Source organism: Uloborus diversus, chromosome 6 (genome assembly GCF_026930045.1).
Source record: "Uloborus diversus isolate 005 chromosome 6, Udiv.v.3.1, whole genome shotgun sequence".
Classification (NCBI taxonomy): Eukaryota; Metazoa; Arthropoda; class Arachnida; order Araneae; family Uloboridae; genus Uloborus; species Uloborus diversus.
Genome location: NC_072736.1, coordinates 77,738,790 through 77,762,640, shown reverse-complemented (window position 1 = coordinate 77,762,640; position 23,851 = coordinate 77,738,790). Strand labels below are relative to the sequence as shown.

At 33.0% G+C, this 23,851-nt stretch overlaps 2 protein-coding genes across 3 annotated transcripts in view; one reads left to right on the top strand and one right to left on the bottom strand.

The window, feature by feature from the left end:
• LOC129224690 (complexin-like) overlaps nt 1-23,851 on the top strand; it is a 677,646-nt gene that overhangs the window by 229,538 nt on the left and 424,257 nt on the right. The window lies entirely within an intron of this gene.
• LOC129224831 (uncharacterized) lies at nt 3,090-4,208 on the bottom strand. Its single transcript, XM_054859377.1, has one exon. The coding sequence runs from the start codon at nt 4,206-4,208 to the stop codon at nt 3,090-3,092; it is 1,119 nt and encodes a 372-aa protein (XP_054715352.1).

Genomic DNA, 23,851 nt, shown 5'->3' with positions numbered 1-23,851 from the left:
ATTTCTTTTTTTGGTTCTGCAAAGTGGAAAAAGCGAAAATTAAGCTCATGTTTATTTAAGTAGTTCAAGCTTAACCTCGTAATTAGTATTACATATTTTTTGAACATGTGTACACAAATTTACATTCCTAGTTTGTAGTTCCAGAAAAATACCTCCGGCAATTTCGTAAAAAAGAAAGTAAAAATATGTTAGTTATATTAGCAAAGTACATAACTTTTCAAAAATACTTCGTGTATAAAATATTATGGAATATTTATAAATTTCAATAATCTTTTATTTTATTATTTTAAACTATGTTCAGTTAAAACATAAATATTAAATAAATCGTTGACAGCATGAGTTAAAAATCAAAATTAAGGCATATCCTTTCGATGCGGAAAGTCATTCTTTCTTTTTTTGATTTTTCAGATATCCTCATATATTTAACAGCCAATGATTGAGTAACGTGCTTGTTTCAACAATGAAACTCATGCCACGGCATGATATTTGATAATGTGCTTTGGTTATTGTTCACATGCTGGGAGGCTGAACTCTATCCGGTAATAAAAAAACCTACGTTTTTGATCCAAAAGTAAGGTTTCCATCAATTTTACAAATGCACAGCACTGTCTATTCTCATTGAAATTTACATCGCTGAAAAGGAAAAAAACGTTTTTCTTGTTTTATACGTAATCGTCATCTTTTTCTTTGCGTTATTGTCGACGGTGACCTAACTTCTGTATCAACTGTCACAGAATTCCACCGCCGTTGAACAAAAGTTTCACCCCTTTTTTGACTTCGTCATCGTTCCGGAAACGTTGGCCATCAAAGTGTTCCTTAAACTTAGGAAACAAGTGGTAATCACTAGACTCGAGCTCCGAACTGCAATCACGAATGGAGTGGTTTGTTGGCTGTCATGTCACACTATGGCGATGGAATTCTGTGACACTCGATATGGAAGTTAAGGCAGCATTGAAAATAATGCACAGAAAAGATGGTGATTATGTATAAAAAGAGAGAAACTTTTTTCTTTCCAACGATGTACATTTGAATGGTATATTTGAGTGAGAATAGACAGTGCTGTATATTTGTAAAATTGATGGGAACCTTACTTTTGGACCAACCCTGGTATATAGACAGCAAATAACGTAAGCCATCTCTTTTGACCATTTTTCGCATTGCGGTCTTAATTTGAACAAAACCAAATCTTATTTTTTTATAAACATTTTTTCGTCCAAATCAATTACACAACCAAATACAAAAAATAGGGGCCGTGGTGGCCTCATCGGTAAGGCCTCGAAACTTGTGACCGGAGGATCTCAGATTCGATCCTCAGTGGTCGGCGTCATTAATAGTGACTGGGCGACGTTAAATATACTCGTGGGCAAAATGTCCTCCAAGTTAAACGATACCTCTGGAAGTGCTAGACCATAAGTTATTCGACTTCTGGTCTGGTTCTAAATTATCGAACTGTCCGTAGATAGTGCTGCCATTTATCGTGTTGTCTGAGCCAAACCAGACTTCCACCTAGAAATAGGCGCTCGATTAAAACGGAAGCCATAACCTCTCTGCCTTAAAATCGAGTAACATCGCTACTCGGGCTCGGGTTCCCGAGTGGCATAAGTAACAACAACATATAAAAAAAGTCTGATCCCTAAAATATATCAGGTATTAAATTAAGAATTTAAGTTAGAGGGAGGAGGATCAATTGAAGCAGTTATAAAAAGACTACTGCTTATGGTTTATTTTTTGTGTGGAATTTTAGACAGTTTACACATTTCCTTCGAGACATTTAATGCAGTAACAACTGAAGATGATGTATTTTTTTTTAAATATCATTGCATCGTATTTGATTAGACATGAAAATTCCAAATTACTTAAAATTATAAAAGATTCATAAAAATGATTTTTATTGGTTAAGTACAGTGTGTGTAAAGCGTGACATTAATTCCCTCGTAAAAAGTTATCGTGATCCAGTAAATAGTTCACGCAAGATTGCGTGACTACTTTAAACGCTGGTAAATCAGTTAGATAGCAGGTAATCACTATGCATTACATAGGATACTGAAGGGTTTACCCAAGTGCATATTTAGAAACTATTGGTCTTTACGTATGTTTACTAAATACACTAAAATTTCCTATTGGATTTCCGAAAGCTTTTATGTTATTAACGTCTAAGTTGTCTGAATTTCTAATTAATGAATTGCTTTCTCCAATCATGTTCTTTATAATTTTTTGATGAGATTAGTGCAAAGTAACGAAATTTGGCCGATTTCATAGAAGTTACGCTTTGAATTTGTTTGGAAATATTAATAAATTAAGTTTGTAAGTTTCAAGAAATGTAATTTTATGCATGGTTTCTCTAATTTGAGCTATTTATTAAACAAACTCACTGTTCGTAATAAATTAATTTTAGCATTCGGTTAAAGCTGGTTAAAAATAAATTTTTATTATGCATTTATTCATTATCTGAGCACTGTGTTTTCTACATTTTAATTCATTTTTCTTACTGTGTATTAAAAGAGTCTCTAAAATATTTTCGTTTAATCGGAAATACAGTAAAATATTATTAATGATGTGTATATAAAACGTTTGTTAAAATTCATGAAGTATACATAGAGAATTAAAATACATCTTTAAACTTAGAGTGCATCTACGTCAACTGGAAGATATACACGAATTAAAATTATAGAATCCGTAAGATATGCGCACAAAGGCAAGCTGAGTGTAATGAAGGGAAATGGGGGACTGTAAAAATTTTGGAAAGATCGTCTGTTAGTTCTCCGAAAAACATGCATAAACTCTTTAATCAAAGAAGAGTAACTGTACGAACTAGTTACAGCATATGAAGATAAAATATAATTTTTAATGCTGATAACGACAGTGAAAAAAGCACAAGTAAACTTTAGTAGGGGTAAACGCCATCCTTCAGGGCCCGAATGATTGCAAGATCTTCTCGGTTTGGTTTGCCCTGAACGACGTACGTGTTTATTTAATTAGAAAACAAAAACATAATTACATGATAAAAACATATAGAGACACATGATCCTGGTTACAAAAAAAATCGTGACTACATATAAACTGAATACAATGGCCAAACAGTATCAGTTCTATGATAAGGCGGGAAAAAGAAGTTGCTTATTTTGGAAAAGAAAGTTAATAAGCGAAAGAGCTTTCCTGTAGGCCTCTTTATCGATGAAGATGAAACGCTTCCATTGCGCTCTTAAATTACTTGAAATCACAACATGGAAATTCGAGGTAAATCTGCAGTGGAAGAAGAAGTGCTCAAAGTCTCCAAGTTCCCCACAAATGCAGTAGGGAGATTCAAGGAGGTTTCTTGCGTGGAGGTAAGAATGGGTAAGCCCATGGTTAGTGGTGAATTGGTTTAAGGGAGAACTTTGGAGTCGAGACAAAGAGACAGTGTTGAAAAAATCATACGTCCAGCGACCATTAGATGAATGGTCCCAGTATGATTGCCAGTCTTTGAGGAGAAATTGATTGATGTCTTTTTTGAGTTGACTCATTGGGAAGGGAGTAATGAGGTCAGTGGCTGAGTTAGTGGCATCTTTAGCGAGTTGGTCGGCAAAGTCGTTTCCATTATTGTTGGAGTGGCCTTTTATCCAGGAGATAGTGACAATATGACGGAGATTAATTAATTTAGACTGGAGTTGAAAAATGAGCATTGACTTGGGTTCATAGTTGAGGAGGGCTTTGATGACCGATAAGCTATCGGACCTGATGTGGAATTTATTGCTAGTAAAGTGATCCATAGAGAAATGATCATGAATCCAATCGATGGCGAGATGTATGGCTTGGATTTCGGCCTGAAAAACAGAGTTGTTTGGACGAAGGGTCTTAGAACTTGAAAATATAATGTCCATTTCCTTCATAGCGATGAAAGCGCATGCTGTACCTGCATCTGTCTTGGAACCATCCGTATAAACATTAATAGTAGAATCATCATTTGATTCAGTGATAGTGAGTGGAAGAATAAATTGGTGAAGATTGCTGTTGTAGTTATGTTGATTCCTTGAAGTTAAATCGTAATCATCAGCTTGAATGGTATGGTCGTTCAAAACTGAGTTGATGCGGAGTCTTTTAGTTTTGAAAGTGATAGCGGTGTATTTCAAATGGATGTGGAGAGGAGGAATACCGGTGAGAACATTGAGGGCATCAGTTGATACTGATCTGAAACATTTAGCAATTTTGAGAAGAAAGGGCCTTTGCATTGAAGAGAGAAGCCTGTAAGATGATCTAGGAACATTGTCAAACCAGATGCCACTTGCATAATCAATTATCTTAGAGATGACGTTGTTGTAAATAAATTTTAAAATAGTAGAAGAGAGATAGCCTTTAAGACTTGAAACTCGGGACAAAATTTTTGGAGTGGGGAGAGTGCTTAAACTCAAATAAAACAACTAAATAAAATTATTTAATCTTGAATTTGGTTGTAAATTAAAAAAAAAAAAAGCTTTTCTTGGCCGCTTTTGCTGTATAAGCAGACCCTGGAAATTTGGTTAAAGACCCTATTCAACTGCTCATTTTGAAACTGCCTTTTGTCATTAAATTTCAGCATAAAAACAATAACAAGTTTTTTTTTCTTATTAAAAGCAACTGAAATATTGTTCTTAAAATCATCTGCGCTTAGCTTTTTCAATAATTCTATGATTTTACTAATTACATTAAACGGGAAAATCTATTAACCGATATATATAGATTATATTTAATAAGAGGGCTCGACTGTAGTCAGATAAAAATCGCAGTTGAGTTTAGACAGAACATCTGTGTAGTTCATAAATAAAACACGCAAATAGTAAAAATGCCAGTAAAATAGCCACACGTCCAAAATTTGTAATATGGAATATTACTGAAAGATCATTAAATATACAAAATTTACAATTAACAGATGGAGTGTGTATACTTCGATACACGTTATTCAATTGTGTACACACAATCCAGGACTACTTCACACACTCTAGGGTCCCCCATACCTAAAACTAGACGTGGTTTGACCAGTTGGATGGGCTGTGAAGACAGCTCTATTTTCTAAGTTCAGACGATTAGTCGAAAACCGCTGATATAGAAGCCCCAGAGATAGGGGAAGCTGTTGTACCCACGGACGATTGCACCTACGGACGTTGGTCGGGAAATTCTGGATATCGTCAGAGAGATCCTAATCGGGGTTCAAAGTGTGTGTCACAGCCTTCTCCATTACCCCAGAAAGTTTCAACGCCATCAAACGAACATTTTAGATTCTATCACATTTTTTTCTGTTTCAGTAGGATCTAAGTAAAAAAAGAGCAATTTCTCTCTTTTTTCGTCTGTCGTTGATTGTATCATTCATTCTTGTTGTAGGTATCATGATTCCCTATACTTTGAAGGTTTTGTTTTTGATATTTATTGTTGTAAAACTGTGGTGCTGTCGATGTGACTGCCTTTCAAAAGCAAAATGGCATGCCTTTGTACCCACGGACAGCAATTTTTCGTCTCCTTGGGTCACACCTGAGTCTTCTTACAATGTGAATTACCCCAAAATGGTGCCTTGTCATAAGAGTCCGAAATTTGCTTTCAACAATGATGATGAATGTGAAGTAGAGCTTGAAGATATAGTGTTGAAGTAACCCCAACTGTTGTAATATCTACAGGCCGTCAATCCCACATGTTTTCATTTGAAGTCGACTTTTCTAGATTTTTGTTTGTTTAATCTAAACTGAGTTTTTTGTAATGGATTAATTTTGGTAAAAGGTTTCAATTTGCTTATAAATTAAGGTTATTATGCAGGTACATAGAGAGCCATAATGTCATGAATCTAGTTACTTTTTTGCTTAAAAACATATTAATTATTCATAACATCATTAACTCTCTGAAGAATAATAACTATTTTAAAGAGTTCACTAATGTTAAAATTAAAAAAAAGGTGAAAAACCTTCGATTAATTTTCAAAGTTTAATTTCTGTTGGATATTTTATTTAATGTTATTTTCAATGGATGTTTGACGTTTTTCAACAGAAAATGGTTTATGAAAATGTATTGAGTATAACTGAGTTCCTCAGATTTATTTATATGTATTTCTTTTACTTGTCCATGGGTACAAAAGCACCTGTCCGAGGGGTGAACGGGTTGTTGTACCCACGGACAAAAAAGATGGTTTTTAAGAAATGTTTTTAGAGGTTGAAAGCTTTGAGATTTTGACCTGACAAAAATTCCCAAATGAGATAATAAGTTGTATATTCTGCCGGAAATTGTTTCCGATCGATTATCCATTCCCAGACACCAGAAAAAAATTTAAAAGTAAATTTTGTCCTTGGGTTCAGCAGCTTCCCCTATTGATTTGGAATGGGAACTTGGAGGACTTTGTGACCACGAACATATTTAACGTACCCTTGTCACCCTTTACGAACCCGGATGATCTTCGACCGATTGGCCTCGGACCCAGGTCCCTCCAGTTTCTAGTTCAACGCTTTACAGACCAGGTTCCCCACGGCCTCTATCCAAACAAGGAATAACATACCATTATAAAAGTTTTGAAAAGAACTTCTATTGACATCAGACAAAAACTCTATCGCGGTCAGACAGAATCCTATGAATAAAAGGAAAATATTTACGAAACTTATAGATTGCATCTTAGGAGCAGCTAAAATGACTGCGCACATATATGGCATACTAAGAAGAATATAAACCGTCAACTTATTCAAAATGCTGGATTCTCACGGAAATCCTTCAAAAGTTTGTGACATACATTGAATTCATGGAGATTGCCTATTGAATGCGTCTGAGTATGTGTTGTAGAAAAGATAAGTTTCGAAGATAAGTTTCGGCTCAAACGATGAAAATTAAGATCTTGGCGTAATGCTATTACAGCTTTGGAATTCTCTCTCTTTTGCTCTCTTTTACACAGTTAAGGAAGTACTGCTTCTGTAAGAAATCCCCCCCTCCACACACTTTGGCCTAAAATGTCATTTTACTCACCCCCGAATAAATGATGAGTAGTTTTTTTCAACCCCCCCCCCCCCGATCGAACACATGTACCTGAGAACGTACAGGCAGCCGAAATACTTATTTTGACGATCGGACGAGTTATTTATCACGAATATTCTCGTGACATCAGTATGTGCATATGCTCGCAATGCTCAAAAGCGGTTTGCCATCGAGGCACTGAGTGGGATCTAAATGTGCATCTCTTTTTTTGCTTGTGGTCGGATGTTTGATAGCCAAATTTTTGTCATCAACTTGGCGACATATCATACGTTGCCGACAAAAATTTTTCGATCAAAGTGAATTTTCGAATTTGGTTTCAATTTGTCAATGTCGATGATGTTTCGCGAGTTATAGCCTTGAATCATGTAAAAATTGTCAATATTAGAAAAAAAAATTTCATTTCTTGTATTTTTGTTTTTTATTCATTTTTCAATCGTTTTATGGCTTTGGTTGAAACTCAGTTTAAAATCAGTTGCTAATTTGTGCATTTTACGATCTTGCAACACAGAAATAATAAAAATAATATGTTGAAAATGGTATTTGTTTCTTCGGTTGCACTTCGGTTTGCAATCAGTTGCAAAACTGCTCATTTTAAGTATTTTGCAACGCAGACATAGTTTAAAAAAAAAAAAAGAGTGTTGAAAATGGTATTCTCTGCTTCGGTTGTAATGGGGTCGATTCCAAAATTTTAAAAGTATTTTTTTCTGAAAGAGCACGCTTTAAAAAATAGAATCTGATAATTTTTTAAATAATTTCTTTAAGTTTAATATTTTTAAAAAATACTTAAATCGGTGCTCGTTCCTCGTTTAACGGTTCTGCCTATGACATCACAAATGATGAAATGCCATTCAGTGTCACCATTCACGATCCAAAATATTTAATTCGCATACTCACGTGTATTGGCAACGATATGTTTGAGATCAAGCGTAGAGCGCAATTGTAATTCGCTTCTTGATTATCATAACGTGGAAATGCGGTAGGAAAATGCGCCATAGTGCATCATTTGTGACGTCATGAAGACCACGCCTTGTTTGAAGAATCGGACATTTTGAAAAATGAATTAAAAAATAACTGTAGGGAAAATAAAAGTATTTTCTGAGTCCAAGTTATTTTATTTCATTTTATTTATTTATTTATTTATTTGTTTTTTTTTTTTTGCTTATTCCATCAATTTCAGTGACAAAAAGTACTACTTTTGACTGAAGGAAACAGCCCCATTGTGTATTTCAGCGATATTACTGTTACACTGCTTAAATGACTAATGTTTTGTATTCGAATGGCAATATCATAGCACGTTTGTTCTCTTTAAAGTTGAGGAATTATGTGGTCATTGTAACTTTACTCTTATTTCTACTCTTAAATAACACTTCCATGTCATAAACTATTTACAAACAAGACCATCTGTGGACCAGTAACAGCAGAATCATCTTAGGAAAGCACACAAACTATACAAACAATAACCGCAAATAGAGACCGAGAGAAACAAATGCATTTACCGGGAAATTTATACGATTTCTCCTCGCGCCATTAGTGTCCCACTTTATCTGGTCCATTGGTCTACTCTGCCAGCAATAAATTTTCTGAAGAACAAAGGCCAATGTTAAGTATCTCACGGTCTCTAGAGGAGACATAAGTTAGGCGTATTAATCTTTAATGTAAGCAGTTTATAACGTGATTAGAGGACAAATTTAAATAGCTATAAATTTTAGTAACGGATGTTTTAAATGGCTTTTATATTAAAACAGTTTGACCATTAATTTTACAGAAATGTGTTTGTAGCTGATTTCATATTTGAATAGTGTGTTACCCTCATTATGTATCCATTTACATAAGACAACATATTTAAGCATAATAGCTTTCTTTTATTGTGCATAAAATTGATAGCATTCTATGAAATTTGAAATTTTTGTTAAAAGATGAAAGTTAATATTTTTTTTTTTGCTTGTATAGTTTTGCTTTTGAAATTATAAATAAATAACCGAACTGATGAGAAAATCAAAAACTAATGCAGTTGACGATGAATTTAAAATAATCGAAGCAAAAATTTGAAAAAAAAAGAAGGAAATGTAAAATGTAAAAGGTTCAATTTACGATAGTCTTGAGAAGGAAAATTACCTATTTATAGACACATGCTCCAAATAAATTTAATTTGAAATTTATTAAGAAAATATAGATATGTATTACAAAACAGTAAAGAAAAAAATCCCTAAAGCTTAACTTTTCAAAAATTAATTGAAAGAAGAACTACACAATTATGCATTTAAGAAATAAGTGAAGTGATTAAAACCGCAAAAAAAAAAAAAAAAAAAAAAACTGAATAGCTATAGCTGCAACTACAATTTTTCTTATTTGATATTTACGTTTTAAAATTGGTTGACACAATAGAACATTCTTCGGCACTCATATTTTTTTAATGTTTTTTTTTTTTAAAGTCTCATGTTACAATATTTTTTCACTACACAATTATAACATAATCATTCAAAATTTTTGCTGTCAAAACTATTTTTTGCAAAAGTCTTTTAAACCGTTGGAACTAAACCACATATTCACCATTTGCACCTGATTTTTTTTTTTTTTTGTTATCATGAAGTTATAGAACGCAATATTTATCGCAAATATTGTGAATACAAACTGTGATCAGAATTTCAAATTTTATGAGGTGTTTCATTCCTACCTTTGTGTTAGATCACTTGAAATAAATTTTCTAATTTTAAATGGTTCCAAACTTTGTTTATATGTCAATTTTTAATTAATTAAATCATGACTGAATGTTAAGTTTCAGTTATTTGGTTTTCAAATCCAAACGTTCGCTCCGTTCGAAACGCAATGGTGCGCAAATAAACGAAAATACTGTTAGCTTCATTCAAACCGTTTTTTCGGCCCTGTATTTCCGTTTCGCATTACACCTCCAGCACAAGTTAAGATAAAAGTTTTCGGGACTTAAAGTAATGCGTAGATTAGGACGTTTTTCATTAAAAACATACTCGAAAAACTTCTTTGGGTTTAGCTAATGACAGTAGCTTATTAGCTGACTAGTTTGGTTAGCTAATAATCAGTTAACAAATTGGATTTAAAAACCATTAAAATAAATGATCATTTTATTAACTATATTATTCGCTGTGTTATAGAAGGGTATATTTAATTTCTTTCTAACTTAAAACAAGATCGCAGGGAGGTGATGGCTGCTGGTTTTATCGTATTTTGAGTCCACTGCGTAGCCATTCCTCTGCGACTGCGTATTTTGACGTAATTTGCACGTGTTTTTATACAGCACATCCAAAATACGCCTCGTAAGATGTAACTCTACTGGTGCACACATTAGGCTAGGTTGACTATGTGTTTCACGTGGATGTGGTTTTTCCCGTTTAATATTTCAACACACATGTCCTGTTATGTTCTACTAATTGCTATATTTTTGAAAGCATTAGTTAAAACTGAGAAACATAAATATTTTAGGAATTTTTTAAATTTTTGATCGTCTTCTTGGTCGAAGACATTACTTTTTTCTTTTAACTTCGGAAGCTATTACCACGTGTAAGCACCGTTACATTGTAATAAGTCTTCAAATATCCAGCATTATCATACTGCACATTCTAAGATTTTTAATGGTTTGAAAATGCACGCATTATTACCTTTCCCAAATGAAAATCCCTGTGAGAAGCATCAAGACTTACCATGCGAGCCCATTAAGACCCTATATTAATCTCAAAACTGAAGTTCTTCCGTTCATGGAGTAAAATTATCGTCTTTTCTTCACCCCATTAGTTCTTCGCATGATCTGGTTCAGTGATCAGATGTAGTACTTCCCCGATAAATATTCAGCGCAAGAAACAGCATGCCCAAAGGTGTCGTCTGTTGTCTCAAGTCGCCCTTTAAGCTGTAAAGATTTCTCCCTAATGCGGGAATTTGTCTCACCGTCTGATGACATTCGGTTTAACGGAAATCGGATGTGGGCCTAAAAGCTTTTAACACCGAGAGGAAAAGGATACTGAACAAAGAATACTAGCTGAGACATTGGCCTGATGGAATTCCTTTTTTCGTCTGAGAAATCGGATTATGTGTTGAGAGATTTAATCGGAATTTCGCTGTATTTGTCTGGGTTGGACTAAGGAACTACGTAAACTAACAAAGCTAGAAGAACGGAAAGAAAAAAGGCTTTTTTTTTGGGAGGGGGGGTGCATTTAGAGTGAAATGCTGGCGCGGGCATGCAAAACGAATCATCAACAGAAATGAATTTCAGAGATGTTTGAAGAAATGTGTTTTAAATTCCCCCCAAATGCTAGTAAAATCGTGGAACTGTTTTTTTTGTATTTTTTTTTTTTTTGTACTTAATTTCAGCGGAAAAAAATGAGCATGATTGCACAGTAAAATTAGGATGAAACTAATGATAAACATGCAAAAAATAAAACTAAATGAAGTTAATTGGAATAAAAAAGAAACAATTTGTAGATCAAGCTGTTTAGCGATCTAGGGCTGATGAAATATTTTAATAGAAATCTTGTGGTTGGAACGTTGTGCAATGATTACATTAGATTGTTTACGTATTGCGTAATAGTGTGGTAATTGTCAGTTTCTCACTAAATGTGAATTTAGATTGAATATTTAAGCAGAATAAAAAATGAAAAGCTAAATGCTTTAAAACATGAATCTTTTAAGCATGAGCTGGTCTCCAATTGTCTGAATCATGTGTTGTCTGGTCATTGAGTCATTAGCTGTTTTTGAAGAAGTACAAATGAATATCCTTGAGTGAGTTAATAATTCATATACAGTGACGTCTCGACTGTGAAGAAATTTGTTAACCGACGTCCGACTGTCCGTTATTTTCAGTGTCCGACAGCTCTTTCGGTGTAAACAATACCAAAACAGTAAAAATTAGTTACGTACAATGTAAAATCTAGCTGCTAGGAAATCACCAATATAAAAAAAAACAAAAAAGTATTACTAGTTATCGTTATTCATTACAAAAATATTAAAAAGGCAAATAAATGCTACTTAACTTACATTTTACTACTATTGTTTTCAAACTAATTTAAGGGATAAATAAATAACACATTAAAACGATGTGCAAAACATTTTATGTACTATCTACAAGGTGCGGCTGGTGTTTGATAACAACATGATGGCTAGAAACATGAAGGAAAATATCATTCAATGAACTCACTATCGGCAGTAACTACTTTCTGTACGCTGCTGTTGAAACGGGTTAGTCATGGGCAAACCAGGCGGTAATGGGATGAGTCTTAAGAATTTTATCTCAATTTAATCTTCTGTTCCTGAAAAAAGTTCTTCTCAGCTGAGAAACAAGAGCAGTCTTGACTTCTAGGGGTATTTGAGCTTGTTCAGTAGGCGCTTGGCTTGGTCGGACGGCTGACCTTGATCCTTTCGGACACGAACTGTCCTCTCCGCATCACGTGTGATTTGTTACGGAGCTCCTCATAAACTACACGTTGCGTTGGACGCTAGTTTCATCAACCTGCATCTCATTGGCGAGTGCCCTCGTTGATTTCACGGAGTCCTCATCAATAGTAGCTTGGACACAGCTGACGATTTCAAGCTAAGTGATGTTGTAGCCGCACCCTATATGTATTTTCACCATCATATTCTTTTTCCTGAATGTCAGAAACTTATCTGGAAAAATTCAATTTTAAAAATGAAAGTAGACTCTTTGCTTTTTAACTCTTAGGTGGCTCTTTCGCAGAGAAACTTGAGCCAAAGTGAAATAGTTAAAGCAACTTAGCCTTTTTAAAATTAGCAAGTTGAACATTTATTTTGAAATTAAATTATTTTGTACATAAATAATGATGTATGCATTTTGTAATAAAACTTGCTTTGAAATACGTTAATTGTTTTGGCAGTAAATTTGAATCTAAAAAAAAGCAAGAAGTAAAACAGTTTTTCAATAAATAATTTTCTATCTGGTCATTCAAATTATTTTTCATCAAAAAATGAGTAAATAAACAAATGGGTGAATAAATGAATAAAAAGTAAATAAATAAATAAGTAAATGAATTAATATATGAGAAAAAAAATGAGTGAATGAATAGTGAATGGCTAAGAAAATAAATAAATGGATGAATAAACTTTGAATTAATAAATAAATATGTAAGCGATTTGAAAATTACATGAATAAGGAAAAGAAGTGAACTATTTCATTTTTCCCTTCGTGCCAATGACAAGTTGTATTAATATTTAAACTCGAACATTTAAGCTCAAAAATGTCTATTAAGTACTGCCATTGACTTGAGTAGTTTACATTTAGTATTTAATGTATAATTTAAAGAATTTATCATTGCACAGTTAAAATTTACGTATATTTGATATTATAGAAAACATTTTAATATGGGCATCAAATCCTCATGAGGACTTGCACATATCTTGATCTTTAAAGCCACTTTTTTCTTTCTTTCTTTCTTTCTTTTTTTTGACTGAAATTAACTATGTGTTTAAGAACATAGTTAACTTTATTGTTAGATAGCGTTGCAAACTGACTTTTGCTGAAATTTACTTTGCCGCAGTATTTCATTTTATCCCTTCTTCCCCTGCATCAACCATAAATTTCAAAATTCCCAAACGTGGTCATGAAACTATGTACTGCCGTCAAAGTATTATAAAAAAATTCCGTAATAGTGTATCCTGAAAAATTCAGAAAGGAAGAAGAACCTGTCAAAGTAAGAAAAGATAACAGCAATTATCATGTGTTTCAAAGCTGTAAGTGCCAAAGAGAGGAAATAGGGAAGAAAATAACGTTACTCTAATGACAGTGTGTTGGGAAGAGTACATTTACCAGAATTAGTCTCCTTCCAACTATCGGCTTTACTAACAATTTCCCAATAACTAATACTCTTCGGAGACAAAGCGAGAATCTAAGGGGAAGTTATCCTTTGTTATCTCGGGCGAGTCCTTAAGCTAGGAAGATTAATCCTAATGCACCCAATTTATCACACTGTCTAAGCAGATCCAGCTTCATTGAGATTGGATGTAAACCACTTGCTTAAACCTTAAAGCAGTGAACGTATTTGAGTAAAATCTATATAAAGAAAATGAGATGTATGTTAACCTTAAATCATACGAATGTATGTTGTATATATATTAGGGTGTTCCTTTTTTATGTGTAAAAGTTTTCTTTTTTTGGTTTTTGTTTGAAATCAAATAGAAAACGCCCCCCCTCCCCCCGCTGTTTTGTGACTCTATAATAAAAATTAACGTGTGCAAAATCTGATTTGATTTGGACAATAATAACGCGTGCCTCAGGGACGTTGAATTTTAGCTTTTAAGATTCTTTCCGCCAACATCGATTTTTGCTTTGTACCCAACGCATTTTTTATCCTAGGTTTAAAAAAATATTTTTACAGTGAGGTAACACCAAAACTAAAGTTTTTAATTAATTTGTATCAACTAAAGTTTTTTTACCTTGAATAAGAACGGAATAATGCTTAGAAAATTTTCCCTTGAGTCTCTCACTTAGTATCCCACTTAGTCTCTCAATTGCGTTTAAGATATTTCTTCCTATTGTCTTGGACTGTTTGTAAAATGAATTCTGTTTTTGTCTCACATTATATAAAATTTTGGTTACATTTTTCAATTAATTTAACTGATCTTTCAGTTGTTTCATTCAAAACTTTTAACCATTTAGCGATGCACTTTCCTTTTAAATAGCTCCCTTCATTTTGCCATGAAACGGGCTCAAATTGAAAAAAAAATATCTTCTGCTCTTTGCGACCGATTAAGCAGTTGTATTGCCTCGTAACTGATTCAATGAAGAGGAATATCTTTATTAAAAAAAAGTAATCCAAATCGTTCAAAACTATAGAAAATGTTTTTCAGAACTATATGAGGTGTGAACCAGTTTGAAGACACTCTTCTGTGCAATTTCAAGCCCATCATGACGGCAAGCCAAATGTGAATTATCACGGCCCAGTTTTGCTCGAAAATATTGTGAGCACCATTATTCGGCCATGCATTGCATCAAACATTATAGATTGAACAGTTTCCAATAATGACCGATCATCTAAGATTTTGTATACAGCTGAAGAGTTTTCAAGTTCAGTGCTTGAAGGAATATCAGGAATTTCTTACCGCTATTAACCGTTAATTTGGACCTGTGACTGTCACAGGAAGAATATCGGTGTTCTTTTTTACAGTTTCGTCAAGAAATAGCTTCGTATTCCAGTGACTACAAGAACATTAAAACTGAACTACCATCACGTATACTTGTACCATTGAAACCTGGCGCCAAATTTATAACAATGCCTATCAGCCTACTGTTTATGAATGGATAGTAGTTTTGTTTTGTTAGTTCAAATTTGTTGCAAGATATTTTTTTTAAATGTCTTTGTAGACATACTATGTTTTTAAGTTCGGGTTTTACATTTTCTAACGAAAATAAATGTAATGAAAAGGGTTAATTATTGTGTTTTAAATAGTTACGGAAGCTTAACCCTACAGTTTTAAACTGCAATAAAGTTTGTATTTTCAACAAAACCTCAACATTTAGCTACAAGGAATCCCACAAAATACTTACTAATGAAATGCCATAGAAACCAATATTACCTCTCTTATGGTCACCAGGCCTAGAATTAAACCAACTACCAGAAGCCCTCTCTAGACATTGCACAAAAGAGCTAATTACTGGAAGTCGAAGGAGCTTTAGGAGAATCTGAAGTGAAATGAGTAATGACTTTCATTCGTGGCTTTCAAGAAACACTTCTAATCCCAAACATCTGGTCCAAACCATTTATCTCCTCTTCTGTTCCTTGGCTTCTTTTCGTCAAGCTCTTGACTTCTAAATCTCAGAACTTTATGGATTATAGATGCATTAGTAGGTTCAGACATCAAGGATTGCAACAATGTTAGTGCAATTTGTGAATTTTCGAAATGGGAAACGCTTATGCTTCAGTTGGAATATATATTATTAATTTAAGTGTTTCCTGATTCAAAAAGCGATAATTGCAAAAATTTGGGTAATGAATTTAATTTTAATAGGCCATTTAATCATGCTATATGATATATTATTTCTGAAGTCAGTTTTTTGTTGCTACACGAGATTTTCTTTGGTCAATTTGATTGATCAATCTCATTGATCAATCCATTATTGATTAATTTCATTGATTTACCCCTCATTTTAAAACGTATCGCGTGCAGGCTAATGACGAAAAATAGACCCATGGTCTAAATATGTTTTTTTTCTGTAATAAAAACTGTGTTAAAAGCACAGGACTGAGTTTTTCGGTCAAATTCACAAGTTCAACTTTCGCTGTGGGCGACAGAGCTGACTAGCTGAATCGGTAGAGCGTTCGACTGTTAACTAACTGAACCAGAGTTCTGGCCCAGCCAGGGCAATCGAAAACTTAGAACATTATCGCGCATTACATGTTAATAAATTAAGTGAAATAGGAACGCTTCTTGCTGTTTCGAAACCTTTCTGCAGCCTGTAGTTAAATTGACTCTTTATTGAAATGTATTTTTTTAACATCAAATTTTGGCTCCACTAGAAAATCCATGTGTAATGTAAGGAAAAATAGAAGTATTAGGTTTTAAAACTTTAGATTTCAAGGGAAATATGTTGGAAATACTGATGCAATAAACATACCTGAAACGACTGTGATACTGGGTTCCACTCTCGACGACTGCAATTTTTCCCTCTTTTTTTTTCTTTAAACTTTAGTTTCCTTAAATAACTATTACTCTAATTAAAATTGTTTTATATTTGAAATACTGTAATACTTTTTCTGTTTTCAACTGCATTTATAATACAACCTCTAACAATAAAGTTCCGTGAATAGTCCCATAACATTAACATAGTTGAAATAGTAACGAAAGCTACCTTACTGCTTTTCGAAATAGTCACCTTCCGTTATACACTGATGAGATCTGCTAGACATGTTTTATAACCTTCGCAAAAAGTCTTCTTTTAAGATAAAGTTCAAAATCGTCATCACGTTTCATGGGATGTCAGGAATACCACCAAATCTCTTACCTTTCAAAGCGAGTTTGAGTTGGGGGAATAGGAAGAAGTCTTTTGAGTTGGGGGAATAGGAAAAAGTCTTGAGGATTAAGATCTGCCGAGTATAGTGGGTATTTAATTTGCAGTGCATTCTTTTTTGCGAGGAACTGTTTGAACAGACTTTAATTTTCTCTTTTTTTCATTCATATTCCTGATCTCAGTTAAGAACCAACGGATTAAACAAGCACATCGTGAAACAAGTTTTACACCGAACACAAACGACGCTCAACTGAGCAACTGTGGTTGCAGATTGTCAATATCTGCCACTACGCAGGTGCATCGTTTGTTTTCACAAGTGTTGCCAGAACTACAGTCCTAAATTAATTCGCCGAACTTTGTCATCAAAGGTTGTATAATATTTTTTCCCTCGATGTTATACATAGAAATGTTTTGCAATAAATATGAAAGAGTAAAACTATACGGTAAAGTTATTTCTGGATCTAATTTGAAGTGAAACCTTCTGTGATGTTAATGAGTTGCTACTTAGAGGGTCACTTGATCAGCTCTGTACCTCAGAGTCAGACTGACGTTAGTCCAAATATTGCGATTTTCTGTTTATTAGTGCATTGTATGTAGAATCCTATTTCGCATTGAGCCATCTGAAAGTAATTCTTTAAAAGCAATCCTATTAAACTTTTTACCAGGGTTAAAAGAGCGCGCTTCTCATCTTTTTCATGCGTCAGAAAAAAGTTTTTTTTTTTCTCTCCTGTAAAATTCCCATTGTGTTACTTACGTCTGGCTCTGAGGTCCCGAACTGTAAATGATATTCGTAACTTGTGGATATGAAAATTATAGTTATACTTTGTTCTTTATTTATTTTTATTCATTTATGTTTTTTCTCTGTTGTGATGATTTTTTAGAACATTTCAGTTAGATCTTTGTATGGTAAAAAAAATCATAAGTGATACGGTTGGGATTTTAAAACCTTTGCATTAGTTTAACGTGCACAAAGATTACATTGGTTATGTAAACTCGCATTCAAGTTATAGTTGACCATTATATATTCACTGTACATTATAAATTTGCTGTAGTGCATGGGATAAAACAGGCAAAAAACTTTCTTCCTTCAACTAAAGTTTTATGCTTTACTTATGTCTGTTGTAATCATAAAAAACTGTATGAATACTGGGGAATAAGTAATACATTTAGACAATAAGAAATTCAAACATTATTGCTTTTCATAAATACTTCTCTTCTTAGAAGAATTATCTTAGATTATTCGTAGATATTTCTTATGTAATTTGCTACTAGATATTAAACTCTAATTTTCACTAACCGTTGATGGGAAAAAATCTACTTCATACTTTTTTTTTCAATCCATTTAATGTTCCTTTGATACGTATATTACTTGTAAGGATGAAAAGAAATCACAAAGGCTTTGTGTGTGAAAAATATAATGTTTTTATCATCAAAAGCAAAACATGGTTAAGCAAATGCAATGTATAGAATGTCTCTACTAAAAGGCAGTAACTTTCGCCATTCACCCCAACCAGTTTATTATAACTACATATGACGAAATGTACATTGTGTAAAAATCTTTTCTAAAAAGCTAATGTATTTGATCACATTTTTACGGGACATGAGAACATTAAATAAAGCTTTTAGCGCAAAGAATTCAATTGATTCTTTGCTCATTCGAATTGAAATTCGCCGTAAATGTATTTTACAGAAACCAAGTAGAAAGTCTATCCACTTTTATTCCTAGGTTTTATGTAAGATTGCAATGTTATGTTATTTCGACACTAATAAGAGGATAGGAAGAAATTTTAAAAACATAAAATCAAGAATGCTTTAAAAGTAGTGCTATGGCGGCTATAAACGTTTGAAAGCTACTTGTTGAAAGGAAAATAAACTTGCCACATTTGCAGAATAACTCCTTTTATGGAATAAAAACTTCTTTTTTGAGCTTTTGTGTATGCAAAATAGTATATTGAAAAATATAATTATGTTTACAAAAGTTCGTTTAATCGGAATTTTGGTCAGTTTGTCTATGATCATGAATAACAGATGAGTCAATCATATAAATGGAAAAACGCCATTTTTATCTCTAGCAATGATCCTCTAACTAATGCCTCATAAATTATCTTCTGGCAGAAAAAAAAGAATGTTGTCCTTTCACCAATTTCTAGAGGTATAGAGAACAGTAAAATATCTTCTTATTAAGTGGAAAGATGTACAATTTAGGATTAAAACACTCATTTAATTATATATTTGCTATCCAGGAAAGGAGAGAGTAGTTGTTTTTACAATACTTGGACAAAGTGTTACGTTAAAGCATTCATATTAATCATCTATTTTCACGGAATACATAACTTTTTTCTTGTTCGTTTTTATATTCATTGCAATGACTTCCCTTCAACGATACATAGATGCGACTGACACTTTAGTTGCCGTGTCCGAAGATATGATTGACTTTGATTTTATGACCTACTAAAGTCTTATGTGGCTATTAGGATTGACCATGATATTTATGTTAGAGTATTAATAATCTATTTTCCCTGTGTGTGTGATTTTTATCTTCACGAGTTCTCTAACTCAGAGTTTTTACAAAGGCATTTATGTAAGTTCTTATTTTTAGTGAGATTGATCAAGGTTTTGTTGTTGGAATTATCTTTATTATTCCTGCGTTTCATGTAATGACAGTGAGATTAGTTGGCAGTTGTGTCAAAAGACATGAGGATTTGAAATAACTGTACGGTGGAATCCCGAAGCATCGATTTTCAAAGGACCGCAATTTTTTTTCGTTGAAACGAGAATTTTGTTGTAGTGGAAATCAAGCAATGTAATAGTATCTAATTAGAGACTGAAAGCTTATTTCATTGAAATGGATATTTCGTTGCATTGGTATTCGTTGTAACGGGTAACCACTGTATAACTAAATGCATGAGAACGATGCTGTTAAGTGTTGTAACGAGAATTTTGTTGTAGTGGAAATCAAGCAATGTGGTGATAATTAATTTGGGACTGAAAAATTATTTCAATGAAATGGATATTTCGTTGCATTGGTATTCGTTGTAATGGGATTCCACTGTATAACTAAATGCATGAAAACGATACTCCACGGATACTCCAAAATTTACTTAAAGTTCACCCACCTAGATACCTCTTTTCTTTTGAAGACCTCCCTATTCAACTGGGAAAAAGGAGCCTTTTATTTCTATATATACCCTTTATTTCTATAATATGCATAAATTCAACTTCATTATAGTTTTAACTCTCCAAAACGAAGTAAAAACGTTTTACTAAGTATTCAATTTTCGCCTAAACTAAAAAGCTTGCTGACTTTTTTACCCCTATAAACATGTCAGACTGAACTGAATCGGTTAACTGCGCCACGGATACTCCAAAATTTACTTAAAGTTCACCAACCTAGATACCTCTTTTCTTTTGAAGACCTCCCTATTCAACTGGGAAAAAGGAGCCTTGACGACGCCTCTGAATTAAATCCTTTTCTCCGCAGCACCCTTTTAAATAGAACAAATTTCTTTTATCGTCAAGTGATTGCGTCCCCAGAGGGCTTTCGCTGAACGAACTGCTTTGTTGTTCATGTCAAATTGCTGACGTGAAGCAAAAACTTCCGAGATAAGGCACGAAGTTTGAAGCCCTTTCAAGTTCTGAAGAAGAAGGCATCATTGCGAGCCAAGAAGAGATAAAGGAGGTTGAAGGAATAAAATCCTTAAATAAATGAACCTTATGCACTGGGATCTCGATTAGTAAAAATAATCCTGAAGTTATTTGGGCCTAGTTGTAAATTTAAATGAATCATAAATGTTTAACAGAAATATAGGAATCAAATTTCAAGTTCTGAAGAAGAAGGCATAATTTCTATTCAAGAATAGATAAAGGAGGTTGAAGGAATAAAACCCTGCAATAAATGAACCTTACGCATTGGGATCTCGATCAGTAAAAATTATTCTGAAGTTATTTAGGCTTAGTTGTAATATAAAAGAATCATAAAATGTTTCATAGAAATATAGGAATTACATTTAAAGTTATAAAGAAGAAAGACTTTTCTATCTCTTCTGGTCAAGAAGAGATAAATGAGGTTGAATAAATAAAATCCTTAAATAAATGAACCTTCTGCACGGGTATCTCAAATACTAAAAATTATTCTGAAGTTATTAAGACTTACTGGTACAAAAGAATCATATATTGTTTTTCCAAAATATAAGAAAATAACTTAAATCAAATTTCAAGTTTCGAAGGAGAAGCATCATTTCTAATCAAGAGGAGATGAAGCAGGTTGGTGAAATACAACCCTCAAATAAATATAATTAACATACCACGATATTGATTCCAAAAAAAAAATCGACTGTTAAAGTTATTTAGGCTGAGTTGTAATATAAAAGAACCATAAATTATTTAACGACTCAAGCATATGAATCAAATTTTAAATTCTGGAGAGGAATGAATAATTTCTCTCAAAAAGACATAAAAGATAATGGGTGAATAAAACCTTTAAATGATTAAAACTAACACACCGGGATCTCTATTCATAAATGTTATTCCGAAGTTATTTTTGGTTAGTTATAAGATGAAAGAATCTTAAATTATTTAATGAAAATATGTGTATCGACTTTTTATCATTAACTAATTTTATACATCACATATGCTATTAAAATCCAAGGGTATCTGTGTAACTATGAATCTATGTCCGCTTAAAGCATGATTGGCTGCTGGGATAAAGACGTTATCACAGATATCACATGACACGAGATTCAAAAATTCTTTAAATTTGGCTACATTCAGGCATATATATATAGCGATTTCTTGCCCTATTCGTTTAAAAAAGATGTCGCTAAAAATCAGGTTAACTTGGCGATGTCTCTTCCGTTTCTCGTCAAGCAAATAGACTCCAAGCATTATCACTATGTGAGACGCTGTAATAGGCTAGTCATTAGTGTTATAAATAAGTGGTCGTTAGTCCTATTTTGAGACCAAACATTTTGATTTGATAATTAGATTTCATAAACCCAGGGGCTTTGACAGCTAAAGTTTTGGACCACATCGAAAATTTTCTTTCCTCAGCCACTTTTTAAAATGTATTCATTTTCTTCGATATAATTTGCAGATTTTTTAATTATGCTATATATACTGGTAAAAAGAAGTATTTATATTTAATTGATTTTTTTTTTTTTTTTTTGCATTATGTATAGGGAAGACCGAAGCTTATTAACGAGGATTTTTTTCAATGAATTTTCTCATTTTTATGTTTGAACCTAGGAAATTTTAGACATTGTGGTTTTATAAAGCAATTATTGATGTCAATATTTGTATATTCAGTGGTTTCCCAGCTTGTGTTTTTAATTGTAAAAAAATGTTTTTTAGTTCATTTCGGTAGCGTAAACTTGCCCCGACACGGAGCAAGAGTTTACGCATCGAGTGGACCACGTTTACCCACTTTAAAAATGATACCAAGAAGTAAGTGATATAGATATTTAACCAAATTTAAATGTTTTATTTTTCTTAAAACACTTTGAAAATAAGAAAATCACAAGAAGTAGTTAATTTAAGAACGTTTTATAGGCTAAACTAAAATCGTTGGGTTTTTTTCCTAATTAAAAACAGAATCTATTTAGTCATCTTCTTCATCAATGTTATATTTTACTAACAAAAATAAAATATTTCTTTTCGCAAGCTTGTCATGCGACTGCGTTTTGACATTTAAGATATTGAACTTCGTCTTGTCTTTTTTTCAATTGGTTGTGTGCTTTAAAACAGTAGATGCAACCACAATTTTCTACTTCGCAAACAGATTCGTATATTAGTTTCCTTTTTACAGAGTATACTAACTTTTTCTTTGTCACATATTTTGGTTTCATACTTTTTTCTTTGATGTCTTCTTTTTCTGCTTCAATAGAAACTTGTAAATTCTGAAGTAATGTCTCCTTTTTTTTTTGTTCTGCCCATTTTGTTTTCTTCTTTGCAGCTTGTAACTGCTTTTGTCTGATGGCTTCTTTAATCGGGATATCAGTTAGAAAAAAGAAAGAGGCCATTTGAAAAAGTTGGACCAAAGCTTAAAAACCAGAAAAAGGATGTTCACAATCTTTTTCTGGTTTTTAAGCTTTGGTCAAACTTTTTCAAATAGTCTCAGTTGGGGTAATCCATATCTGACGTTGTGGAAGGCCTACTAGGAGAAATACTTGGATTATCGATAAGCCTTTTCATTATTTTGACATCTCTCGTGGTTCTGCCAGTGTTTTGAACGCAATTTCTAACCATCTTCAAAATAAAGGAAATGTATTACAGGTTGAATAGTGTATACAGTTAAGCTTAACAGACATGAAGACAACACTATACGATTGTAAACTATAAGATACGAATCTGCTACTTAATTAAAAATGAATGGTAATGTTCAAAACTAAATTACCTGAAAATACTAAAGGTTTGAGACGGTAAACAAAATTGAGACAACACAAAATTTACTCGGCTTGGTAGAAAACAGATTTTTTTTATCCGCATGCTAAACCGAAGCTCGACTAATGCTCAAAAAATGGTGAGAATATTTGCTAGGGAGTAGCATAAATCTGGTATGACTGTTGACTCTCCATTTATATCTCGTTTTGAAAAAATGGCACTGCGTAAACGTGTCCCGATCTACTCTATATATTCGAATCTGTTAAATACAATACCTACGGTATTCATTTTAACGACTATAAATTTAATCCAAGTTTCATAATGATGCCTAAATATAGATTATATTTTCTAACACTGCTAGGCATGCCATTAAAAGCCAGAACTAGCAATAGATTCCTAACCCCTTCGTATGCTGAAACTTTACATAGAAAATGTTGATAAAGTATTATTCGGTTACTCTGGCAATTGCAAATTTTAAGGCAATAAAAACTGTAAATAGATCCATTATGTAGATAAAAAAAACTAATATTTTTG

Bases quoted from the DNA above. Each gene is read 5' to 3' on its own strand.
- LOC129224831 (XM_054859377.1), bottom strand. From the start codon at position 4,208: ATGCAAAGGCCCTTTCTTCTCAAAATTGCTAAATGTTTCAGATCAGTA.